Below are 25,679 nucleotides of genomic sequence, written 5' to 3'. Positions count from 1 at the left end.
GGTCTCATCAACTCAGTAGCACTCTCACTCTAGCACCCGCTGAGGAGCTGACATACTGTATGAAAATATACCGTTTGCTTGGATTAGAAAAAAACCCCACAAATGTCTGACAAGTCTGACAAATAAGACGCTGCTTATTTCTGTCCTCAGATCAGTGTTTCCTTATAAACACCTTGCTAATGAATCCCAGCTCAACACAGTGTTCAATAGTATCCCCCTGTTTAAGTCAGGTCAGATGTTGAGGGGGTGGCACAAACCCACCATGACAGAATGACTAAAATAGAATCTGACAGGGATGAAAAGAAAAGTTAAGATTCTACTTATTTGAAAAAAAAAAAAAAAAAAAATGTGTAGAATTATCAATTTTCTTTGCCTATGTCGATTCTGATATTTAGACTTGTGTGTTTTAAAGAGGGTTTTAAAGAGGGAACTATCATTGCTCTATTGTGTGACCCAGTACACCGAAATAATCCAAATAAAAACAAACTGAGCACACAAGCTTAGCTAATAGCAGCAACTTGGCTAACACCAAACCTAACATCTTGTGTCTGTCTGTTCTAAAAGATAAAATCTGGATGTCATAGACCGGACCAACTTTCTTCAAAGACATTCATAGTAAAAAGATTTAGGTTGGCCGCATAAAAAGTGATAGCATATAGGGAGGGATAAGTCCAGAGGCTGAGGATAATTAAAATGGACACTGAGAAGGTCTCGTCTTCCAAATAGCCACTTAGGTTAGTCTCTGTAATGTTTCAGGGGTCAGTGTGAGGAAGCCAAAGTCTGAACAGAGGGGAAGAGGCTCAATAAGGGGAGGGGTCGGGGTACAGATGAGAAAGGTTTCATTGAAAGGTCAGACTGGAGCCCCACCTCGTGGTATATCGATGGTTTGGACAGAGATGGGATTGTGAAGGAGAGGAGCTTGCTGTTGCCGTCTTTGTCCACGATCTCCTGCAAAAACAAACAGAGGGAGGCAGAGACAGTAAAAAAAGCTGTGTCATTGAACGGTTTGGTGATTTGATTCTCATTTTCATTTAAAGTTAATGGAAGACTGACTTATCTCCATGTATAAAATCAACACAGTTTAGCCTGACTTTGTGGAGCCGGGAAAGCATTTAGCAGCAGAGGTTTTAAAGCGTCTGTACAATCACTGTCCTTCACATTGTTGTGCTAAAGTAAAAACCAATCTGCTGGTACATGTTATTGACTCTGACAGATCCAATGCCACTGACATCACCCTCACTACTCAATTCCAATTTCACACTGTGAAACATAACACAAAGAGAAATTCATCCCTGTAAATGGTGTCATTGCACGATTAATCTACAGTCACGGTCACAGTCAAAATGAGAACAAAACTCATTCACAGAGACATAAGGTGTTTACGGACCAAACAGTTCTGGGGACTTTCTGAAGAGGGACTATCCACTAAGGAGTTCATTGAGAACTACAGACCATCAGAATTCTTTTGTCTGCATTTGAACCGCTATGGTGATGTCTGATATGAACCTTAATGTGATATAAGCATGGCAGACAGTGATTTAGATTTTTTTGTAGTGATTTATTTTTTTATAGTTTCAGTTTCTTTATCTTCTCACAGCTTTGCTTCGCTGTGTGATGGATGCCCAGTGTAGCAAGCTGACATACTCTGAAAGATTTATCATATTCCGATTTGTTCTTAGTCTTCTTTCTCCACATTTTTTTTTAGAATTTCAGAGCTTTTACAAACTATTATTTAAAGTTATTTGTAAATGTTTACAGTGGGATTTAATAATGGCAGTTGGTGGTACTTGATTGGCTCCTGTGTTCAAACACTGATGTATGGACCAATCACTGTGCACTTACGTCACTCAAAGTTCTCTTGGGACTTTGGGAGAGTTCCTTCTTAATCTAAAGCAGGAACTAAAAAGGTTCCTGTAAACGAGGTTCTAGGAACTAAAGTAGTTTATAGTTCCTGTGGTGTGGAATCAATAAAAAAGGGGGAGCGTTCCAACAATTTCTAGAACTATGAAAAGATCCTGCCGTCCAAAAACTCTTATGAAGATGAAAATTTTTCATCGGGCAGAAAGCAATTTGTTCTCTTAACCAATTGTGTGCTGCCAAAGGGGATTCAAGTGGTGTGGACGAGTTATCAAAGATGTTATTGTACCTCGTGTGATAACAGCTGACATAGTTATCTAATGGCAGAAATGATCAGGTTTAGTGTACATTTATAAATATTATCTGTACAGTTTGTGCTAGACTAAGGAGGTGGGTGAGTCTATACGTCATCATGAAAAAGGATAACTGTACTTTTTCTTTTGATGGTTAAGGTTTCTATTTTCTGTCTGTGTGAAGTTTTGTTTGTGAAATAATGTAAACAACAAACACCAGTTTATCCAGCCGCACATTCAGGCCGCTATAATCTAGGTTTTGTAATAAGGTACAGAAAAAGGCTTCATCCCGTTTATCTCCCATTGTCTGAGAGAGGACTGATGGTCCAGGCCTTGTCCTGTCCTTCACTGACTGGAGGTATATCTCTGAATATCTGATGGGGCTGCTGAAGGCAAAGCAGTTTATCAGAGCTTATCTGTCGATGACCATAGGCGAGAAAGGACTATGAGCATGTAGTATGTGTGTGTAAGTGTGTGTTAGTGGTATAGACAGAGAAATAAATTATGCATGGATATACCCTGAGCCATAGTGGCTGACATGGAACTCGTTTCTATTGATATCCCCAGCTCTTAGCCCATTTCCCCAAGGGTGTTTCCTGGTGATGCAATCTATCCTGGGTCTATCCATTACCCAGGCTTCCCCCTGTGGATCGTCTTTAAAGTCAACAGACTTACAACCTCTCTTATGTTCCAACTATATTAGGTCTAAAGGCTTATTTAAGATATACAAACAAGGTCGCAAACATCATCAGAACAGCCATCCTTTCATAAATATATTCCATTGAAAAATGTTTTTGACCAGCAGCTAATGCTAATGCATGAACTATTATGTAATCATTATAACAACAACAACAAAATAATGACTAATGATAATATATCAGCTGTCATAATAATGATCTTTTAATAGGTACTAGGTAAGCAGGGAAAAGTGAGGAGATATATGTACAGTATGTGATGGGATACAGTGGTACAGTGTTTATATCAGAAGGAAAAAGGAAGGGGTAAAAAAATGCTGCTTTTTTATCAGAGCTCCATTTCTGCAGTTACCCTGGGGCTATTTTGCACCTATATTGGTCACCACAGACTTTAAAACTGTGGAAGCTAAACGTCACACAAAAGTACATCTCAAGTCACTAGCCTGGTTTGAATTCATTGGCCTCAATACATTATGTGCAAAAGGTCTCGTTTGTCTGATTTAAACGCTGGACTACTGTGTGCCCCATAGGGCTGACACTTACCAGGTTATAGATGCCCAGTAGGAGTGCTTCAATGCACCCGTTACTCTGCCGATCCCTGCTGGCTGTGACTCGCAGATAAACCCACACCAACTCAGGAAGGAACTGCAGGGTGAAGCGGCGAAGGCGGTCTTCGGAGCTCCTGTACAGCTCAAACAGCTGGTGGCACACAGGCTCCAGGAGCTGGATTAGAATGGGAAGGGGGGGAGAGAGACAAAGGGTGGTGCAAATAGTGAAAGTCTGAGACCCATCTTTAAAAACAAGGCGGGTGAGTCGTATTTTATGATGAAAACTGGACTGGGGAAACTTTCAGTTTAGCAAATACTTAACTGACAAAAGGTCAACATAGTCTGCAGGATTGTCTTGTTTTTTTTTTTTTTTAATTTTCAAGCAGTGTCTCCTAGATTTAATGTTTTTTTAGGGATCATCTTAGTTGACCTGATTCATTAAATCAACATGTATTCATGTATGACAAGACACAATATCATAAAAATAAATTAGCAAATGAACAGGGAGGAAGAGATATGATAACGCTTCAGATGACCTTTCCCCCTCATGTGAGACAGTATCACTCCTTCACAGCTCTTCTTTCAAGGCATGAATGAATGTGGTCCTTACTACAACATGGTGGAGGGGATAGATGGAGGGAAAGCTGTGCAGTCGGTCAATTGTGGGAGGCGAGCAGGAGCAGAGGGGATAAATCACTACAATGGAAGTCTGGTCAGATGTAGTCTCAGGGGAGCCAGCTGAGCCAATGTGTTTATACTGTCCAGGGGTCAGTGAAGTGAGTGCCAACACAGCACTTCTGTTTATGTGTGTGTCTGTTTTTGGGTGTTGCACTATGGCTGACCCTGAAATAAGCAGCTAACTCATTAATGAACTTGGCAAGGCATTTAGCCCTCCATGTTGTCAACAAGAAACACACAATATTTTCACACACACACACGCACGCACGCACGCACGCAAGCACACGCACACGCTGGAACACTTGTCTGATCATTAATGCGATTGCGTAACCTGATTGACATCACTAATCAAATTTAGATGCTTGGTTGCTTGACACCCAAAGTTGTTCATCAAAGCCTGGAGAAAGTCCAAGTCCTCAAATTGTGCCATTAGGTAAGGACAGAAAATACTATTATAATTTCGCTAGTACAAGTAACACTTTAAAACGGTGCATGTGTGTTGTATCAAAACTCATAATAAACTGGGTTTGTAACAAACTGTTTTAATTTATTATGTGTGTTTGCATATTTGAAGTTGCATGCAGCTATTCCAGTGTGTGCAGCTTATGTGAAGTGGCTGTGTGTACATGCGAGGAACAACACAATATGAGTCATCTCACAGGTGAAGAGCCTGGCAATGTGCCCGTCCCTCTCACTCCCTCAGACTACAGTGTGCTTGTGTTTTTAAGTGTGCATGTGCAGCCTGCAGACACAGCTTTTGTGTCGGTTTCTTGCTCACAGCCAGCTGAGACTACATGATGTGAGTCACAACAAGCAACACATTTCCTTGAGCTAAAAACAGACTTCACTCGGGACCTGTGTATGCGTGTGTGGCCTTTGTGTATCACCTCATTGTTCGGGTCCTGGATGACTCTGTACAGCGCTGGCACCAGGGTCTTCTTCAGGTGGAGGCTGCCAGCATAGCTGTGGATGTGGGTTTCTGGTAGGGACTGGAACAAGGAGAAAGAAAGAATGTGGTCAGCAGCTGCATATACATTTTACCTTTCTTCACATTACTGGAGGTAATGATACATGAGGCCTATGCAGGATTTTCCCTTGCGTCCCTTTAAAAGGTAACCATAACGATAAGAATGGAAAACTGTCCTATGAAAATAAAAACAAACTTGAATGTCAAATATTTCTTTTCAAGACGATGTGGGCCTGACCAAACTGGGATTGATCATCTCCATGCTTTTGATGAACCTTTTGTTTTGGAGGGCAGTTTACACAGTTAACACACATGCAGAAAGATGAGATATATTTATTTATATTTAGACCCATGTGTCTGAAATCACTCCCCTTGGTTATTCATTCACCTCTTCTTTTTTAAAATCCACTCTACATTTGACTCAACAAGGAGCAGTGAATTTAAAATTGGACAAATACTAACATCCTCTTTTGCGTCAGCACTGACGGCTGCAGGAGCACATGACTCATTTGATTGTCCTCTTAAAATTCACAAAAATGTGTGTGGTTAACAGAATAAATGATGGCCATGTTTTATTTAGGTCACTGACAGTGTGACAGTAAACTAACATGAACAATACCACACAGGTGGAGTGAAAGTGATCACACTTAACATCAGTTTGAAGGCACTGAACTACACAGAATGCGATGGTATCTGACAGGCTAAGAACTTCCTGGGGTGAAATTCTTTAAATGGTCAAGATTGTGTGTTTGTGTGCGGATGACAGACGGCAGAGAGATTTCCTCTCAGCACGGCCCAACTATGGTCATTCTGAGGACAGAACACAGTGTGCCAGGCCTGCACCACTCACACAATGACTCATACCCATCCATTTGCCACGGTATTCATCATACTGCCTTTTTTTCTCTCTCTCAATTTTGTGCCCTCCTCTGCTATCCCTCTTAATACAACATGAACTAAATGCTTTGTTTGCCTCACCTCGACATTACTCCCTATAAGTCTCATAGTCCCCTTTAAATACTTCATGTTCAGCCGCCATTTCTGGACACATCAGAGTCAACAGAATGAGCTTTCATGGTCTCCACTGAATGTTTTGCTGTGTTAGATTTCAGTGTCCAATGTCCAACACTACAAATAGCGTCAGAGTTAGTTAAATGAGAGTGGCCTTGCTGATTATTGATGCAAGATCCTGAAGAAGCAAAGGAAGCTAATATATGATTTAGGTAACATAAAGGTAACATCTAGGGACTAATTAAATGTGTCATTCAGCATTACATCTGACAGTTACATGTAATATCAGCCTGTTTATGCATTTAAAATACATGTGTTTATTCTTCTTAGAAATCAAATACAGTCCCAGTAGTGAGTAAACACAGCACAGAGCTTGAAACAGAATGGTAGGGACAGGGTCCACGTCACAAAGAATGCCATAAATAATCATGTTTATGTTTACTTTGGCAGACACAGCTGTACTTTAGCTGAAGTGTGATAATGTGATGTGCTCAGCTAAAGCTGTCTTTAATAAGTATATATCTAAAAAAAGAAGATGCTGTGATATTGCACCTAGTGGATTTTTTCCTCTTAGTTAAATTTCTTTATGAAAGAATCGACCATATTTGCAACAACAACAAGTACACCCCAATCCCTGTAGAGGAACAGTTAGCACAAGTCACTAAATTAAGCAACTGCTAATGCTAATAGAAGCAACCTGCTACAAATAGAAGAGAGCCATTGAAAGACATATTCGCTTTTCATAATCCACTCAGGCGTGATTTGGTTCACATGTAGACATTACAGCGAGGCATATACACAGAACAAAACCTCCTTATTTATTGAAGTATGTTTGAGTGACAGCTGGGAGTGAGAGAAGTTTGTTTTTTATGTCAGTTTCTTCAGCTTTTAACACGTTAGAGACTGTTCTATGGGTGTAAAGGTAACAGGTGACGGTTACACAGTTTGCCAATTTACTGCAATCTGCATGACTGTGTGTGTGTAAAGTCTGTTCCTACTTTAAATTTATGCAAGCAAAGACAGGTTCTGTTGTCTCAGATGAAAGACCAGAAAAATGCTTCAGGCTCCATGTCGTGTGGTCAAAATCCAATCAGTAGTGAAGAAAGCAGAGCTGACTATCAAAGTGATGAGTCATGAGTCTAACCCTAAAGGGCAACCTTTCTTGCTTGATTTCACCAAATTGAATTCATTGATGACTACAGATTGAAATATTGGCAGTAAAGAGATGACATGTAAAAGCTTGCATGCTCAACATTCTCTTTACTCAGAGCTGTTACACCCTCAGTTTGTTGTTTCTTTGGCAAAAAAAAAGAGGCTCCAAGGACGAGCATTTCACTGACGTGAGTCATGATGGAGAAGCAGAGAGCAGGACGGCCCTTACCTTGAATTCTGAGAGCCATTCTTCGACAACACCGCGCTCTGAACCCAGCATCTTCCTCAGAGACCCCCCCTCGGCTGCCTAGTGGACGGGGATACAGAGGACACAGAAGAGGACATTAAGTGTTGGTTTAAATAATACAGTATGTGCTGTAATGACTGGGAAGTCCACATGATGATGGTAAACCCTGATAAGTGTCGCTGTTTGAGCCAATTTCCCATTTTCAAAGTAATCAAACTTCAAACTGCTGACAGCGATCATTTCACAGAACACTTGAAACCTAATGAGACAGGAGTGTAATTGGTGGTCAAAGCAATGCCTCAGAGTGAGGAGGCTATGGTGCTGGCATGACCATTACATAAGGAGTCAACTCAGTGACTTCACCGGTCACTGTGGATGTGTGACATGATATAAACATTACAGGAAGTCTTTGAGATTTCCTTCAAAGAATGTTAATGTGAGCAGTTAAGATGAAGTGTTTGTTGTTCTCAGCTCATGTTTTAAAGACAGAAAACCACACAAACAAGAAAAAACAACATTATAACATAACAGAGCCGCAAAGTTGAAGAAAAATCTTTCACTGATGTTTTTTTCCACTATAGATATTCAAATAAACCGTGTTCTCAGACTACAGTCACACTATTATCCCTGCTCTTGTTCTCTGTATTCAGCAGCTAAAAATAACTACAGCAACTGCCCAAAATAAAAAGCCATTTCTCCTTCAGACTTCATCCCATGGAACAAATTAATTATCCCATAAAAAGGCTAGCTATGAAGGAGACATGTCTTAGGAAGTGTGAATGTGAGTGTGTGTGTGTGTGTGTGTGTGTAGATCAGTAGTGTGAGAGACAGAACAATCAGACACTAATGACATTGTGGACAGTGATTAGAGTTATGTTACAAGAGAAACATTGAGCCAAGCCATTGCAGTTTAACATCAATGTCATTGAAGTTCTTTCACACAATTTAACCTTCACTTCAGAAAGTCATAATTTAACTACAATTATAATTCTCAATGAAATCCAAGAGTTGCAAATCGAGTCAAACAACAACGTTCTTTCTGCCAATAAACCAGAGAAATTTTAAAATGTTATGTGACAGTGTTGAGAAGAAATACACAGTCAACACAAAAAAGCAACAGTCACATCTAAGCCTTTCAAAAAACGGAAATGATACCTTGATTACAATCCTGCATAAACCCCATTATCTTTAGATTAAGGAGATTTTTTTTTTGTTGGTGTCACTGTCAGTGACCTCATCATTTTGATGGAATAGCCCTTCAGACAATTATTCTCTTACTTCTGTTTCTTGTGTTGGGGCTGCAACAACCCTTTCAAGGGCTTTGTTTGTGGTTTTGAGTTGATGAGATTAAGGATTAGGATTAACTTTAAATACATTCTCATTTATAAGTGGAAGATCCCATTTAGTTTTTCAGGTAATTGTCTTGGCAGAGGTGAAACAACGGTTACGGGAAATCTCAGTCTTATTTTTTTTTTAATCATATTCTTTGGATGTGAACAAAATTCAGGGGCCAGCCAAGAGAGAAATATAGTTCTTGGATTTACAATTAAAGTTTACCTCACCACACACAACCATAAATAAGTAAAGACTACATTTGTGACACAATATGTGACCGGTTCATTGCCCACTTTGTGCTCCTCCCTTTGCGCTCCCACAGCACGAGACATGTGACGGAAAAGTGATGTAAATAAACTCCTTGCAGCTGTATCTGGGTCAGTGTCCCTGGTTCACTTTTACACATGCAAGCAAACATAACTGAGGAAGCTCTGATTAAACACAGACAGTTATTCAGAAAGCTGAGAGGTTCAGACGCAGAGAACAGGACGGATTCGAGAGTAAAAAAGCTGTGTAGGCACAAAGTTGGGACTGTGCGAATGCATACATGTCAGATTTAAGCTAACTCTGCTTAAATGTTCCCCCAGAATATCTTAATACGAGTACCAAACAGGGCATGAATCAGCACAGCTTTAACGCTCAAGCCCACAGTAAGCCCTAGTGGTGACACACCTTTGTTTAATCTCATTTAGGGTCATTAGAGGAAGTTTGCACAGACTAAGTGTAAGTCCTCTCACTTTCTGTAGACTTTATATTTAAAGATTAGAAATGTTAACTTTATTACATTTGCTGGCCAAACAATTATGAAATAATGATTGTAAATGCTGCAATTAAAGTTTTATTTGAGACCTGATGAAACGATGGAAGAATGAGGCTAATAAACACAATGTAGAGAAATGTAATACAAATCCTTTTTATATTACTGTTTCATATTATCTTAATAAATAGTTCATTTAACTGCTGTGGCAGACATTCTTAAAGAGAGGGAAATAATGTCATTAGAAACCTGTTCTTTTTATTTTAAACTGAAATATAAAACAAATTCTGATTTTCATTTTTTTCACATTTGATTTATTTGCTCATTTCAGTGTATGGTTCCAACACAATAAAACACAACATGAAATATTTTTACATAATACTGAAACACTGAAACACTCCATGAGCAAACAGGATCAGAAGAAGAAAACTTATAATACCTGCCCCTTTTTCATTTTCATCCAACTAAACATTCCTGCAGATTGATTAAAAAGCTGCCAGTTTTGTTGTTGTTGAGACCAACAGTAAATGCATCACACCCACTTCATCTATAGGCAACATTTGTACTGTTTATTTAGTGTTTAACACCTTAGCCCGTACACATTATCTAGGCCCCTTAGATCATCAGACATCCGCCTCCTGGCTTTCACCCCCCTCTCGGCTCAAGCTCAAAGGCGATCATGCTTTTGCAGTCAAAGCCACTAAACTGTGGAAGAGCCTCCCCCATCCCATCCCATTCCAGTCTCAAACTTTAATTGTATATGTTAGCCTGTTTCTCTCAGGTTGTCTTTCGTTGCTTTCTTTGTTCTTGTAGATGTTGTGAACTCCTGTATTGTTAGTCAGCTGCTGCTGTTTTCAAATGTGCTTTCTATAAATGTGACTCGACTCCAGTTTTGGAGGTTGCCGTCTTAAATCAAAGCATGCATGGCTCTCTGAAGGTAGCTAGAACAAGTTACAGAACAGGCTTAGAGGAGCAGGATATGTGATGTGTTCTGTAGGTTGAGGAGACAGAGATCACGGTCACCGCTCCGAGCAGATGACAATCTGAATCGGTCTAATCTTTTTGTGCGAGCACTCTCCTTTAATCTGAGTGTGTGAAGTGAAAGGCTCCATTTAGTTAGCTTGTTCAGCTCTTCATGAAAGGCTGACTCATTCATTTCCTCTGGCTTGTCAGACTGTCAAAGACTTGCTGAAGTGAAATTCTCCATCGGTCGGGCAGGCTTATCAGTTACCATGGGAACTGCAGTCGAGTGACTTTCAGGCAATGGCAAATATTCAGCGACAAGAAATGACCGATTTTGTAACAACAACTAATATTTGAGATGCTGCTCAGCAGTGTGTGTGTGTGTGGAGGGGGGGGTCTTTATGTCATGTGTCTCTGCATCACACAGTCCACAGACCAAGTAAGCGTACGTTTTTCCTTGTGAATCAGCTGTGTGTTTAAACACAACCTTTCCCACTAACAGAACAACTTCATGATGGGCTACATGTTGTGCTGGGAAAGTTTGGGTTTGTTTCACTAAGATTTAGGATACCACATGGGTCATGAAAATAGCCGTCCATAAATGTTCCAAATGTTCTAAATTGAGAGAGAAATGCAACAAATTCTCACTTTATGTAATAATGACACACGAGTATCAATAAAATACAAACTATGAGTCAGTTCGAGAGGCATGCTGTACTTACCTCAGTGTCCCAGAACTCAGATCTCCACTGGGAGAGGCGACTGGTTCTCCACAGTGTCACACATCTGTCAATCAGTGAGGGTCACCTGCGTAAAAAAGAGAAAAAGAATCAATCACAATATCACAGGAAACACCGTCACACCGGCATTTAACATTTTAAAAACTGGATTCATGTTCAGTTTGGACACGCCATCTATTCTACAAAAAAGCGTGTATGTGTAACTAATGTTGATGGTTGACCTCACAAACACACAAAAATTACTGAAGCTCCCTTGAGTTTGTATTTCGACAATAAGTCAACAAAATATACAAAGCAGCTGATAACAAGAAGACTTGGATCTCAACAGATGGTTGCTACACCCACACAGCCCTCCACTATTAAAAAGTAAATTATTATGAAGCATTTTGCAACGAAACCAGTCACAATCATTTTGTTGCATAATAAAAGAAAAACCTTTGAATTACATTTCTATAGAAGGTTATTTTGAGGCATGGCTAAAGGAGTTGATTTTCAAGTTTCTTATTGTTGCATAGCAACAGTCAGCTGGCCAACGTGTTGCCCTTGCCTGCTAAAAAGCATCTTGAGCATCCACACCCCTAATATTTACTGTATTTGGCAGATGAAATAGAGGCTGGAGAAGATTCCGAGGCCCTGAGAAGCAGACAAAGCCCCATCGCTGCGCCCTCCATCTGATGTCAAGTGTTTCCGAACACAGCCTTGTGGTTATCTGAAGGACTCTTACATTAGCAATTCATCACAGGCAGATGAGTCGAGGAAATTACCATGCACAATCCCATCCGTCTGGAATGATGTGTATACCCCTCTCTATCTATTGGAAGCTGTAAAGAAGCTTTTCGTTTTCCTTCAACCAGATAAAAGGGAACTCATTTTGTATGATTCATCAAAGCTCAGGGTAACGGTGCCTCCAGGTTCAGTGAACACAGCACAGGGAGGGATACGGAATGAATACAGCTAAAGCTGTGACATCAATGTATTACATAATAGATGAGTGAGTTACGCACTTTAAAGCTTTGATACAAACATATTTTAACTCTGAAGGTCATTCAATGTGATCAAACACATGTGAGCTTTCCATTTCTTTCTTTAGAATGTTAAAATGATGACTCATAACTGTACCACACATAAGTTAGCAGGGGGCTCTTAGTACAAACTGTTGGATTGAGCTTTTTATCTCTTCTAAACCTCTGGGTGTATAAATAAGCCACTGTGGAAAATGTCCCAAATCGATGAGCAGCGCTGTTTACTGATGGCTTTATTGGATTTTAGCATCAATGTAAAACAGTAGTTCGATTTGTCAAGCACTTAAATAAAGAATAAAAGACATTTAATTTGGTGGTTTCATTCATTTACAATTCTTTAATTATTTGAATTGATGTATTAACAATGATGTTGCAATTTTAAAAAGCTATTAGAGTACAGAAACTTTAGAAGTTTTCCTTTCACAGGAATTAAATATTTTGAACAGTCTACAGTATCGCTTCATGGGGCGGCAGTACAGAGACATGGGTTGGGTCCCGGTGCGGACTAAATCGGGAAAGCTGGAGAGGTGCCAGTTCACTTCCTGAGCACTGTCGAGGTGTCCTTTAGTAAGGCAAATTTAAGTATTCATTTTAAGTTTATTATCAAGTTTTATATATTATTTTTTTATTTTTTTATTGTTAATTGTAAAAGTAAAAATGTCTGTTTGAGTGCACTGCTGTTATTTAGGCCAATAAAGGCCTTTGTTCAACTGTAATAAAATATCTTCATTATATATCGGTTTCACAAGTGTTTGATAACTGCATTTGAGGGATCAATGCAATAAATGTGTTTGTATATCTAACTCCAAAGATCGAATGTAGATTGAAAAAAGTAGAGCCCGATGTATCGGAATTTTCTCTCTCCCTAATATCGATGTCGGCCCCAAAAATCCCATACCGGTCAGGTCCTGGTGTGTATTTCAGCTGATGTGTGTAGTAAGTTCCACATGCTATTTCAATTTCCCCTCGCAGGATTAATAAAGTATGTCAAATAAATACCTATTAAAACTATATGTATTTGATAATCTGTTTATTAAGAAGTTCATTTAAATAACATGGAATACAATCTGAATTCAATTAGTGTATTTGATCTTAAAAAAAAAAAACATTCCAACGTGCATGACTCTTGCTCAGTCTTTTTTCAGGAACACTCCTCTGTAACAAGAAGGAAAAGAGAAAGCAGGAGGGATCTACATCAATGTCTCTCTGAGGACCTAACAAAGAACAGCAGGCAAGTGAAGGAGATAAAACCTTTTCAACTGCTGTGGATTTGTCTGGGAATTACTGTACAAGCCAGACAAAGTTTGGGAGGTGCCTCAGATTAGACTGCACTGTAAAAACAGACCCATCATCACTTACAAAAACTACTGATAGCAATGTGAATGTTAAACAACAAGCTACAAAAAGGAAAAACAGAACTAATTCCTCCAAGAAAATGCATAATAATTAGCTGAAGCTGCATTCCCCCCCACTTTTGCCCTGATTTCACCCCAGTGTTAGCGCGTCTGGTAACAACAATGTTCTGCAGTCAGCCGTCACTGTTAGCTAAATATACAGCTAATGAGGCCTAGCGAATGACAATAAGCTAGTTTACCTTTAAGCACTGCTCTTCCTCTATGCAGGACCTGCTCATTGTCCTGCAGCGAGGCTCACAAGGGAATAGGAGAGCGCCAGCCCATCCTGTTTACGGCACTTCAAACCCCAAATCACAATGACACTGCTCAGCACGCTTGTTTAATGGCTCACATGGTTGAAGCAAAGCCAACAAGCGCTTCACATTTTAACAGAGTAGTTTTGTATGATTAAAACAAAAGGCCATAAATATTAAAGCTAGGACGAGTCAAAACAATTTTGACTCTGAACTTCACTTCAAGAATCAACACTGGCTCTGGCTTTACCCGGACTTTCTCCTTCCAGCCCCCCAAAGTAAATGTTCCGTGTGGAGTCGGGCTGAGCTGATGTGAAAACACAGCAGGTTATATTCAGGAAAATTCACAGCAAGCGAGCAGGAGGGGGTGGTGATGTTTATATCCTGCGACATGGTGCACAACCATAGACGTAGACTGTAATGCACCCGATGGGTACAATGTCCATGCACGCAATGAACCTGCTTCATGATGTTTTCTCTTCTCTTTCTGCAGCATGTTCTTCTTCACTCTTTTGTTGATATTGTAAACTTGTTGAACTACAGGTAGCATTGATATAAAGGCAACAATTGTCATTATAGCGTCATTTCCCAGACTGTTGCTTAGTCCGCCACATTTCCATCAGTCTTTTTACATCATCTTTTGCCTCATGAGACCCCAAAAGACAAAGAGATTGCCAGACTAAGGGTCATAATTTGTAGGGCCACAAATGTTGTACATCTTACAGTATGGGGAACATGCATTGTGTGGCTATAACTCCGATAACTTATGAGATTTTACACCGAGGGAGAACTTTGACCTGATGATAGCACAAGAGGAAAAGTCAGAGGACCTTATGTCATTATGATTTATTGTCTGGGTGGAGACCTGTCAAAGGCTGAACTTATTGATTTCAAACAATCCAATCAGGCTATTCACTCCTGACAGTTTGTCCAACCAGCACTGCCAGCGTCAGAGCCATGAAATGCTTGAATGGAAAATACAAATAAAAATAATGGTTTTATGATACATTCACTTTGACACTAAATGTGCAATTTTCTCTCTCTCTACACTGCATACATTTTCTGGTTTGACAAATTATTACGACCTTTACACCACCACTGATTAGTGTATAAAACACTAAAGGGGACATGGGGCATCACTGATAGACAAGTATGGATGCCTACATGTTGATCTAGTTATTCAAAAATCCCAATCTGAAGATTTCAGATCACTTTCAAATTAGAGCCTAGAACCTCCTATTTGTAAAATAATCTGATAAATCCAAAAACCCCTCTGAACAATCACTCGAATCAGTGCTGAAATCCAAAACAGTATAACGTTAACATCTTGAAGGTTTGGTCCACACTGTGTGTATATGTGCCATGACTTCACCTGTCCTCTCTGCAAGCTGTCAGGAAATAGAGGCCTGACAACAGCTGCAGCATGCTAATCGACGTGCTGTGCAACTCCACAAACAAACACTACAAGCATGCTAATCAAGTCAGCTCTATGACAGACAGCTTGTGTGCTAATCCCACTCTGCCGCTGTTTACTGTGTGTGTTTGTGTGTGTGTGTGTGCCTTACTGTCAGTTTAACTAACCTGTTTACCAGTAGTTAGGATTGACTGAACTCATTAGGGGGCAGTCTTAAATACAACTGTATTCCAATAAAGGAAACATTTTCCAACAGGTGACACTTTGACACACAAGCAGCTTTTGCCAACATCTGTTCCATTGGTTACTGGGGTCTTATTTTAAATGAGTACTAAACAGGGGCATCTAACAATGCTCATCCTTCATGACAGAGAGATGAATCACTCGGGTATCCGGGACTAAGTGACTCATTTAACCAGTGTAAACAACCACAAGGTTAGAGCTCTGAAAAGTGTAGAAGGGAGGAGCTATAGCCCGGTACTACTTACAGTCAGAGTTACTCTGTACAAATTATGATCTACAGTTTGCACTTGTTCATTTTGTGGACACAATTTCCCATATTGAAAGGTGTTTGGTTTTATTTACTGAATGAACCAGTGTCGAGCAGTAGTAGTGAACTCCCCTGGAAAAAAAGACAAACGGAAAAACCTGACACAATTAACACTTCAGTCTTTATGTCAGGGTTTTCCTTTTAGCGGCGCTGCAGTTGCTACGTAATGGACAGGATTGAGTCATTTTATTTCTCACAAATCAACTTCAAGTGTTACAAAGTTTCTGCAAGTGTGTCTTTCATCAGGCAGGGAAAATGTTATGGCATTAATATTCCATATCTGTATTTCTTCTTCGGTTGTTGGTTGTCGATTCAGACTGATAACATCTCCAGATAGATTTGTAAATCGGCACAAAAGGCACAGCAATTTATCACATAATATGAGGCTGAGTTTTCTTTATTTTTCTCTTATGTTATCAGGTTATTGTCGTAAAACCTAAACAATATTAAGATCTCTGTATGACGTTTAAAATCCAGCTATGAAAGCTGCTGCCGCAGCCATGGCAAGATGGCAGCGCTCACAAACAGACAGTAGAAATCAGTCTATATAATTTAGTGTATAATATAGTATGACATTTTGTTTTGTTATTGCACTTGTAAGAATGGTAAACAATATGAAATGTATACATATTCCAGCATGTGATAATGGTCGTATAGGGAGGACCTGATGTTTATTCTTTCTTTCTTTTAACTGGGTTCTTGTTTTTCTCTTGTTTTAAGAAGGTTCAGGGCAGATGATGGACACACTTGTATATGAGAGAGAGAGAGAGAGAGAGAGAGAGAGAGAGAGAGAGAGAGAGAGAGAGAGAGAGAGAGAGAGAGAGAGAGACAGAGAGAGAGACAGAGAGAGAGAAAGCGCTAGAGAGCGAGAGAACTAATATGCTAAACAGAAATAATTGCCAACGTCCGGACCTCACTGAGTGACTGAGTTGCAAACAGCTTTTTATTTCTCTTATGTCTCCATCATCATGACAGGTTAGCCTTGTGTATGGAGGCTTTTTATCAAGACGTAGCGAAACCAAAAGAGAGCCGAATCACATGAGAGACTTCCGTTTTGACATAACATGAACGTTGCACCTAAATTTCTGCATTAAAAGTCACCTGTTGAGCAATTAGCTCAGCTTTTTTACTGCAACAGTAAGTCCCTTTAGTTTAAAATGTTTCTCTCTAACATGTGAATTGAAATCTCTAAATACAAAATATAATTCAAGGAAAGGCAGATGACCTTCTTAACCTGCATCAACAAATGAAGAAAGAATAAAAATATCTTGGGAGACTAGAAGTAAACGATCTTTGCGAGTCTGAATCGGTCTGTCTCAACTTCTCCTCTCTGCCCTAAATGAGCAGTGCCAGGTTTCAACCGTCAAACACTGGGGATTTTTCAAGGTCAGCTTAGCTCAGTCAGCCATGAATTATTGAGCTTGAGTGAGCTCCATGCCTGCTCTGTTTGTGACACATCTGACGCTGTCCCTCTTCTTTTAAGATTGCCCACTGTGACACATGACAAACTTAATATCCAACGATGATGGCGTGGTTATTTATTGATCCCTGTTTGGAAATGTTCTCTGCGCTTACCCTCTGCACGGGAAGGTCAGATCACATAAGATCGAATACAGAGAAGGAAGGGGAGATTCCCAATAAAACCAATGTTTTTTGTCTACTGATTTGCACAAACACATAGCGAAGTCCAAATGCCTAATAAGCACCAAGATAACGTGTGCTAATTTTGTTTGCTGCATGCCAATTTATCCCTCTAATACATAAAATATGTTGGTCTCAATTTAACTCATCCTCTTTGGTACATGTGTGTTTGCAGGTGGCTTAACACACAGACTTTATCCAGACACTTTCCCTAGGCAGAGGGATTAACTCTAATACCTAACCACAGTGAACGAGTCGTCTGTAATCCTCATCCCTGTGCCTCTCTGGATCGTTAGTAGAACCAGCCACTCACCGGTGTGGTACGCTGTCTGCGAAGGAATATAACTGTGTTTATTTATAGAAAATATAACGTTGCAAAATTAAACCTATTTCCTTGGTTTCCACACAGAACGATGACCATACACACATCTGTTAAGAAGGTAAGCCGACAGTTAGAAAACCTGTGAGATGCCAGCTGGCAGAAATGACTTTTGTATAGTAAAGGTCAAAAAAGGCAGGAAGCTGTGCCTAGGTTCAATATGTCCCTGTGGGAATCAATAGTAGAGCCCCAGGAACACGTGGTCACACCAAAAACCCCAACAGGTAATAATAACTGCAGGTAATAAAGCAGACCTAAAAATAGAGACATAGGTGCACATAACAGAAAGAGAGAGTCAGTGACTGGCTTCTTGTTCTCCCTCATCCTCTCCTCCTCCTCTCTCATAGGCCAGGCACGGGGAACTGAGGCGTACGCACATCCTGGGCTAAATTTAGATCTGCTGCAGCTGCAGGGCCAGACGTGTTGGGATGGGCCTGTGTTGCAACTCAGTACACACATACACATGCACACACAAACAGACGCAGGCATGGTTCCACCAATTAGACGAGGTTGTGCCACTACACACAACAGCACAGGTGAGAGCCAACAGCATCCTGCCTACTTCCTCCCTGATCAAACATAAATGCTCTCAATGCAAATGTTGTGTGTTTTCACATCTACATGCAGGATGAGCAAACATACAAACACATGCTGTATCCAGGCACCACAAAGTGCCCGACAATAACCTCACCTGCACATAATAGCACAGGAGGAAGGAGAAAAATGTTGCTTTTAGAGCCGATCACAACTCCCATCAAGAATAAGTAACAATGGTTGTTATCTGTTGACAACTTTCATAATAAGCAAGCACTTATGAACTAAAAATAGAATGGTTATAGTGGCATGGCAAGGCAAGGCATTTCAAATGAAATACATTTTTAAAAAACAAACAAACTGTACAAGCATAAGCTAAAGCGAACTGTGATAATAAGTCAGGTTGGGAGGTTTACTCCGTCCCAGGTCACCCTGACCACATGAACCACTAATTGTGTAAGCTAACGTACAGCACAATTACCTGTAAAATAATAAAATAATCCCAATTCGACTAAGAGCAATATCTAAATGCTCTGGCCTATAAATTCCGTTCTCCAGATGTTATAAAACATCGGTAAATTATTTTACCTGTTTCATAAATAAAGCTTTAAATCATAATTTCTAGTCAGATATAGCATTAGAAAAATGTACTGATGTCATTTATGTGAGCTCCATCCATGTGATGAAGCTACTGTGATTCATTGATTAGCTGTAGGCCACAGCATGTTTGCACTTTCAGGAGCTTGTGATTTTTTTGATTGGCTGACCTTTTCTTGTGACCGTTCATTTCACCTGGCACTAATTTTGTCAATGTTTGTTGAGAGGCAGCAGGTAGTCAGTTATGTCAGATGCTATGACGTCAGTTTTGTTTTTTTGCTGACCGCGTCCTGGACGCTACGGCAACTCGCTGAGCACAATAAACCAAACACAAGAGTCGTACTTGTATTTGACAATGCGTGTGTTCAGAAAGATCTATTCTCTCATTCTTGCTGCTCAGAGAAGGCCAAATACTATCATAGGCCACCGGGAAATGTCCAAGTGCTCCAGAAGTACTATCAGAAAAATCTCATCCTGGGCTCCTTAAACAGTCAAATGTATCCCTTGCTGAGTCTTGGCTGTATTAACTTAAATAAAGGCACTTCCAGTCTGCGTAAGCTGCATAACATTTTATCAGTTGTGTACCAGGTGGCAGTGGTAACAGCCAGGCATTAAGTGACTATATAAAAAGAATCAATCTTGTAGCTGATCGTCTTGATTGCTTTTGTGGCACATATAGAGGCATCAGTATAAACTTACAGTGTGTTTTATTTCAGCTAAAATGTCCTCACAGGGGGAGCTTTAACCTGTTCTAGGGGCAGCAATGTTAACGTCCCCCAAACCATATCATGTAATGGAAGGAAGTTCACAATCTAGAGCTTACAGAGTACAACTACCAAACGCAAGGAAATAAAACTGTGCTGTAAAATAAATCCAATCCATATCAAGGGAATAATATTCAATTCTTGACGTGGTGTTGAGGAAGTGTTGATTTAACTCAATGGCTAGTTTCTCTTAGAAGTGAAAAGCATTATTTTCTGTACAACACTGTTCATTTTAAAATCTGCAAGTCGCTACTTCCTGAAAGAATGCCCCAGAGGTTATTCAACTCTTGTCCTCAAAGGGTAAACATTATAAGCTTCACCAATAGAAGTCCATGCAGCAGAGCAGGGTGATTGTAGAAGATGTAAACAGTGTTTACTAGAGCCATGAGACAGAGGTGTTTTTCTTTTTTCTTCAATTAAAGCTTGGGCAGTTACAAGTTCACCGTCAGTTCAGACCACGGACACATGACCTGCTAATTCCACAGTTTTTAACACAGCTGCTGACAGTGTGTGCACACTGCCCAGTGTGTGAGGGGGAACAGCTGACCATAACTTTACTCCAGAGGAAAACTCTTCACTGCCATATAAGCTGCTCAGCACTCTGCTAACAATGGGCCACCTTGAGCTTTGTGACATGCCAAGACCACTTCACAGCCCACAGACGCCGAGACCTAAGCCTGCATGACCAAAGGCTCAACATGGTGGAAAACAGAGGAGAGTGGGTGTTAATAGACCACGTCTTCAGATGACGGGGGGCCTGCAAAACCTGCCGAATACCAGGAAAAAGAGCTTGGCCTCTCTCTACTTCCTCCCACCCAAGAGCCTCATAATAGCCGTTAAATCAAATTTTTTTCTGCAGAATGAAAACCAACAATAATGTGGGCCCATTTTTGGCTCCATATTTCCCACTGCAGCAGAAGAAAAGATATTAGACGAGCCGGACAATAGCAGAGAGCCACCACACCCAAGCTAATAAGAATTAAGCCCTTGCCAGACTTTGGCTTGTCATGAAACACTCAGTCACTCAGTATTTTTAGAACCTAGAACCAAAAACAATTGAATTACATAAAGCAAGCTGTTCATTCTCTTTGGACTGAGTTCTCATATTTGATCAGTTATGTTGCATACTTTTTATTTTAAGTTTAACCAAAGATGGCCAGACTAAATGTAAGGGGACACATGACAGCTTAAAGCCACCATTCTCTTTCCACGTCTTTCTTCATATCACAAAAACAAATAACTGGCAATAATGGAAAGGCTTCTGGAATCAACCAGGTTTGGCACCTGTTCAACTTCAGGCGGGCGCTGAGTCGTGACCGGAAAGCTGAGCAGGAGAGCAGAGAGCAGATCTATAGGGAGGTAAAGCCCAGCAGAGAACATTTGCTCTGAGAGGATGATGACCTATCTGTGCTAAAACAAACTGTACATACTGCCTTATTAATACAGAGCTTGTATTTTTCACTCTGAACAGAAACACTACCATCTGATATCCAACAGTGTAAGCATTCAGGTGCACTTCAGTCTCAAATGATATGTTACCAGAGGAGCAGCAGGTCATGTTTTTATTTTTATTCAACAGCTTCTGTTAACTTTCAGTGGTTTACAGTCTGAAATAACGACATGACTCATGTGAGATATTATTCTGCATAATTACCGGTATGTGATTACCTCTTACCCCAAATATCAAACTGAAAGCCATGCAAAATGAAAGTTAACAACTGGTAGTTTAAGCTTTTGCTGATGAAATGTAATATTCTAATGCATGTGCAAACAGGGGGAGCTTCAATCACAAATCCTACTTCTGTGAAAATTCGCACACTTTTGTTTTTTCAAGAGGTTAAAATCAGAAGAGACACCAAAACTGATCTCATTTCCTCTGCAGCTACACAGCTTTCTAGTATACTTTAACTTGTTTTCTTTCCCCCAATCTTCTTACATTTTGGTTGTGATTCGTCATATATCAATGTATAAAAGCAAGACGCTTATCGAGATCTCATGTATTCCTTTCACACACACATTCAATTGGGTTTCGTCAAAGTGGGGAAAGCCTTTGTGTTGTTCAACTTCTCTAACCATTTTGTCCTCTGGGACATGACTTCAGGGTGGCAGGGTTGGTCATTGATCCAGCAAAAAATGTCAAACATTCACAGGCTCTACTCTCTTCTATTGCTGCATATCACATGCTGTCGTCAGCTACAGTGTGTTTTGATGAATCAAATGTATTAACTTGAATATTTACATTTTGCAATATTTATTAGAAAAAATATGCAAATCAAAGGTTTGATTTTACCACTGTGCAACTAAGAATTTGCACAGTGTCACAATACATTCTCCCCTATGAGAGGTCATCGATGAAGTGGCACATTTTAACTGGGTAGGATATTGTAATTGCGCATTTTGACCCTTCTTTTAAATTTCATCAGTCAATAATAAAAGGCTAATGATGCGTTCCATTTGATCTCGGAAGTCGGAAATTCTGACTAACTGGTCTGATATATCATTAGGAACTCCCCTGGAAACTCGGAGCAACTTCAGTAGTCGGAGTTAAAATCCAACATGGCAGCTACGTGCATCAACAGTAAAGTTTAAGCTGTAACTAATGTGTTTATTAGCAGCTTAGTCCTCTTTTTGTGTAATAAAATCAATCACACAGATAGTATCGTGCAAGTTCTATCTGTAGACATGTTGTCATGATATTTATGCATGCAAACTATCACATAGTGTGTTGTTATCGTCAGGTATTAGCGAATTAAACGCAGTTTACTCGAGTGTGACGCTCCGAAATCCGAGTTCTGAGGTAAAGGGAACGCACCTTAAGTATTAGTGGGGATGTGATTGAAGTACCGGTATGTTCTTTATTTCCTACACACATCAATGCTGAAATGATTATTAGCTACACACTTTGTTACACACTAATATACTTCCACTTAAATTGTTTAAAATAATTTCAATACAGTTTGTATAATCTAAACAATTTTAATTATGTATTGATTGATTTAACAATATATCAAGAAAAGACTCCAAACATTTAATGATTCCTGCATATAAAACATGTGGACTTGATTGTTTTCTTTTTCTTATCAGGTTTGGGTGGTCATATGTCATCTCAGTACATCGCCTTTCAATGTGCAGCCCAGTAGAGAAATACAGTAATGAAACGTCAGTCTACTTCCTGACATGCATTTTGCAGAACTGCCTGCATGGTAACACCATTGTCTGTGGATATATACCCTGTGATTCCTAAACCTTATTGAAATCAGTTGTGAGAGCATTGATTCATACACAAACAAGAGAGTACACAAGCATTATGCTGCTCCACCTCTCTGGAGTCCCCAGAGGAACAGTATGAACTCTTGTTTGGCTGACAGAGAGACAAGCCTCTGAGCAAGGGGGGGGCCTGAGAGACAGACATACAGTACATCACAGAGACAGCCAACATGTAGACAGGACTCATACCTGGCAGTGCAGTGAGTCAGCAGCACCACAGCTCTCTCTGCATGCCAACCACATATCCAGCTGATTCTGAGGATCGTCTGCTCTAAAAACAAAAAAATCACTAGAAAAAGACTTCAATGACGACTTGTAAACTTACATCAAGATCTGATATTTATTCTGAGGACCACAATAACAGCAACAAACAGGAAAAGACATGATCAAATAAAGCAGATCTGAATAACCAAAGACTCCAGGGCAGAACTGTTGGGTTTTCTGTTTGCTGGCCTCCAAAAACAAACATGGCCGTTCAGACTTTCTCAACCGACAGAGAAGAAAGTGCAGGGGGGGCTGCCTGTCTCTGTGATCCTCTGGCTCAGTGGGAGCTAGTACAGTGGAAAACAGTCCCCACTGCTAATCCATGGCAGGCTAATTACAGCTTTGATCCCCTAGGCGTGTGCATCAGCTCAGGTGGGAGGGAGGCAACACACTATGGAGCTCAATACAGTTATGGTTACATTTGTTTTGGTTCAGAGAAGTCTCAATGAGTTCACATCTGCTGCAGTTGTGTGTCAAACCATCAATGATGACGTGCATAACTATTAGTTAACTTTTATGTATCATTCCTGCACACATGCTAAAAGAGTTGACTTGAGCTTCAACTGAATCTCCTTGGAGAAGATTATCAGCACCTTCAACTTCAGTTCAGTGTAATCAAAATCCACACAATATGGTCCACCACATTTTACTGCTCACCAAAGACCTTGGGCTGAATATGCTGCCATTTATACCACCAAGGAATACAAAAAAATTAACCTCCTGAAGACAGAGACACAGATTAAGTGGGTAAATGGAGTTCCTGTCTAAAATAGGCCACAGCTCTGATGATAGCCCAGTCCCAAAACACAATGGCAGACACTGAGCAAAGGAGGAGGAGGAGAGATGGATGATGACTGAGGATGAGCAGCAGATGGCAAGGAATTATCTGGAACTTTAGCTCTACATCGTTGCCCATGATGCCATTATTTGAAGGGTAGTATACTTATCATGACAAATATAGCTCCAAGCAGCTAAAAATGATTAACAAGGCATACATGAACTGGCACTGCACAGCTAAGAGCAATGTTTAGGGATGTTGTAAGGATTGATTGTGGCTTGTTGGAATGACTAAGCACTGAATTTTGTCCAATGACATAAGAAACAGTTTCTTTAACAGAATTGGAGGAAGATGTCGCCAACTAAATGGATGCAGGTGCAAGCAGGAGGCTCCAGAGCAGCTCAAACAGATTAAATGTTTCTAGCTGAAACTGGATATTCACTGTGCACTCTTGTGGCAACTTTTAAATAAACATTCTTAATTGTTTGTACATACTCACTGGTAACCAGACCCCGTCACCTGTACAAACTTATGCCCACACATGTGTAGTGGTCATTGAAAGCAAAATTGAGAGATGAGGTCTGGCTACTAATAGTCTAGAAATAATGTATAGTAGTGATTTATTCTTTAAATAAATTCTTCAGGCCAATTTACGGCACTTAACAAAATCAGACCCAACGCTTTAATGCCACTTCAAAGCTTGAAAGACGTGATAGATATATGAACCGAAGAATTATTTGGGCAAATAAAAGTTATGTACATTATGCCTTGAAGAACGGCCACAGCCCGAGGAGACTGTGAGGTCCCACACAGACGCACTACATTCAGACTGTTCTGTCAGTCAAAGGAACTAAATATTGGAATATTCTCCCACTCACAAGAAGAGACTCACAAACATATGCTACCTTCAAAACACACCTCAAACAGTGGATAAAAGAAAACCAAGTCTGTGACCACCTTTAACCTCTATTATTGTCTTGTGTCACTTGTGCCTTTGTATTTTATTTGTAATTTGTCTTTCTCTGTTACCTGCCTAGGGACAACAGATGGAAACTAGCACTTCTGCTATGATCTGGCATTTTTACAGCTGTAATTGTTACAGCTGTTCATTAATATGCACTGACCCTAACAAATAAATAAATAAATGTAAAAAAGAATGCAAAATGTGCACTTCCGCCATTTATCTCCAAAAAAAAACCCTGTTTGTGAACAAACTGAACAACTTGAAATACCACAGTGTAAACACAGACATTTCAGTAGGTTTCTGTGCACTGTGCTGTCTTACCTTCTACCTGACATGTTGTGAGTATACGCAGCTGTTAGCCCTTTACTTCACTGCTAACTAGCTAACGTCTGCTCACGTTGCCACGACAGCCTGAACCTGTACGTCAACGTTAGCTGCTGTTAGCCTGCTCCAGTCAGCAGCTGTCGGACATCCTCATCCCCAATGTACCCCCCCCCACCCCCCCAGTCGTGACCAGGCCGATACGAGCAAGCACTGAAGCATTCATTATCTGGTCTCTAGCTAAAGACAGTCAACACTTGAATTGGCATTGGCCCTCACCACGGGTTTAACTT

At 40.2% G+C, this 25,679-nt stretch overlaps 1 protein-coding gene across 5 annotated transcripts in view; it reads right to left on the bottom strand.

Annotated features, from left to right (window-relative positions):
- The window catches only part of LOC109996842 (hyccin 2), a 42,979-nt gene that overhangs the window by 16,995 nt on the left and 305 nt on the right, over positions 1–25,679 (bottom strand). For 4 of the 5 annotated variants that reach the window (XM_065961967.1, XM_065961969.1, XM_020651158.3 and 1 more), the window contains exons 2-6: positions 11,226–11,310; positions 7,431–7,508; positions 4,959–5,060; positions 3,389–3,568; positions 868–948 (exon numbers count right to left, since the gene is read on the bottom strand). In XM_065961967.1, the coding sequence (XP_065818039.1) occupies positions 868–948; positions 3,389–3,568; positions 4,959–5,060; positions 7,431–7,481 (414 nt within the window). In that variant the 5' untranslated portion in view covers positions 7,482–7,508; positions 11,226–11,310. Of the gene's footprint in view, positions 1–867; positions 949–3,388; positions 3,569–4,958; positions 5,061–7,430; positions 7,509–11,225; positions 11,311–23,248; positions 23,331–25,679 lie in introns of all 5 variants that reach the window. The other variant, XM_020651156.3, reaches the window with a different exon arrangement.

The sequence above is a fragment of the Labrus bergylta genome, chromosome 13, assembly GCF_963930695.1.
Source record: "Labrus bergylta chromosome 13, fLabBer1.1, whole genome shotgun sequence".
In the NCBI taxonomy this organism is placed as follows: Eukaryota; Metazoa; Chordata; class Actinopteri; order Labriformes; family Labridae; genus Labrus; species Labrus bergylta.
This window is presented reverse-complemented; position numbering and strand designations above follow the sequence as displayed.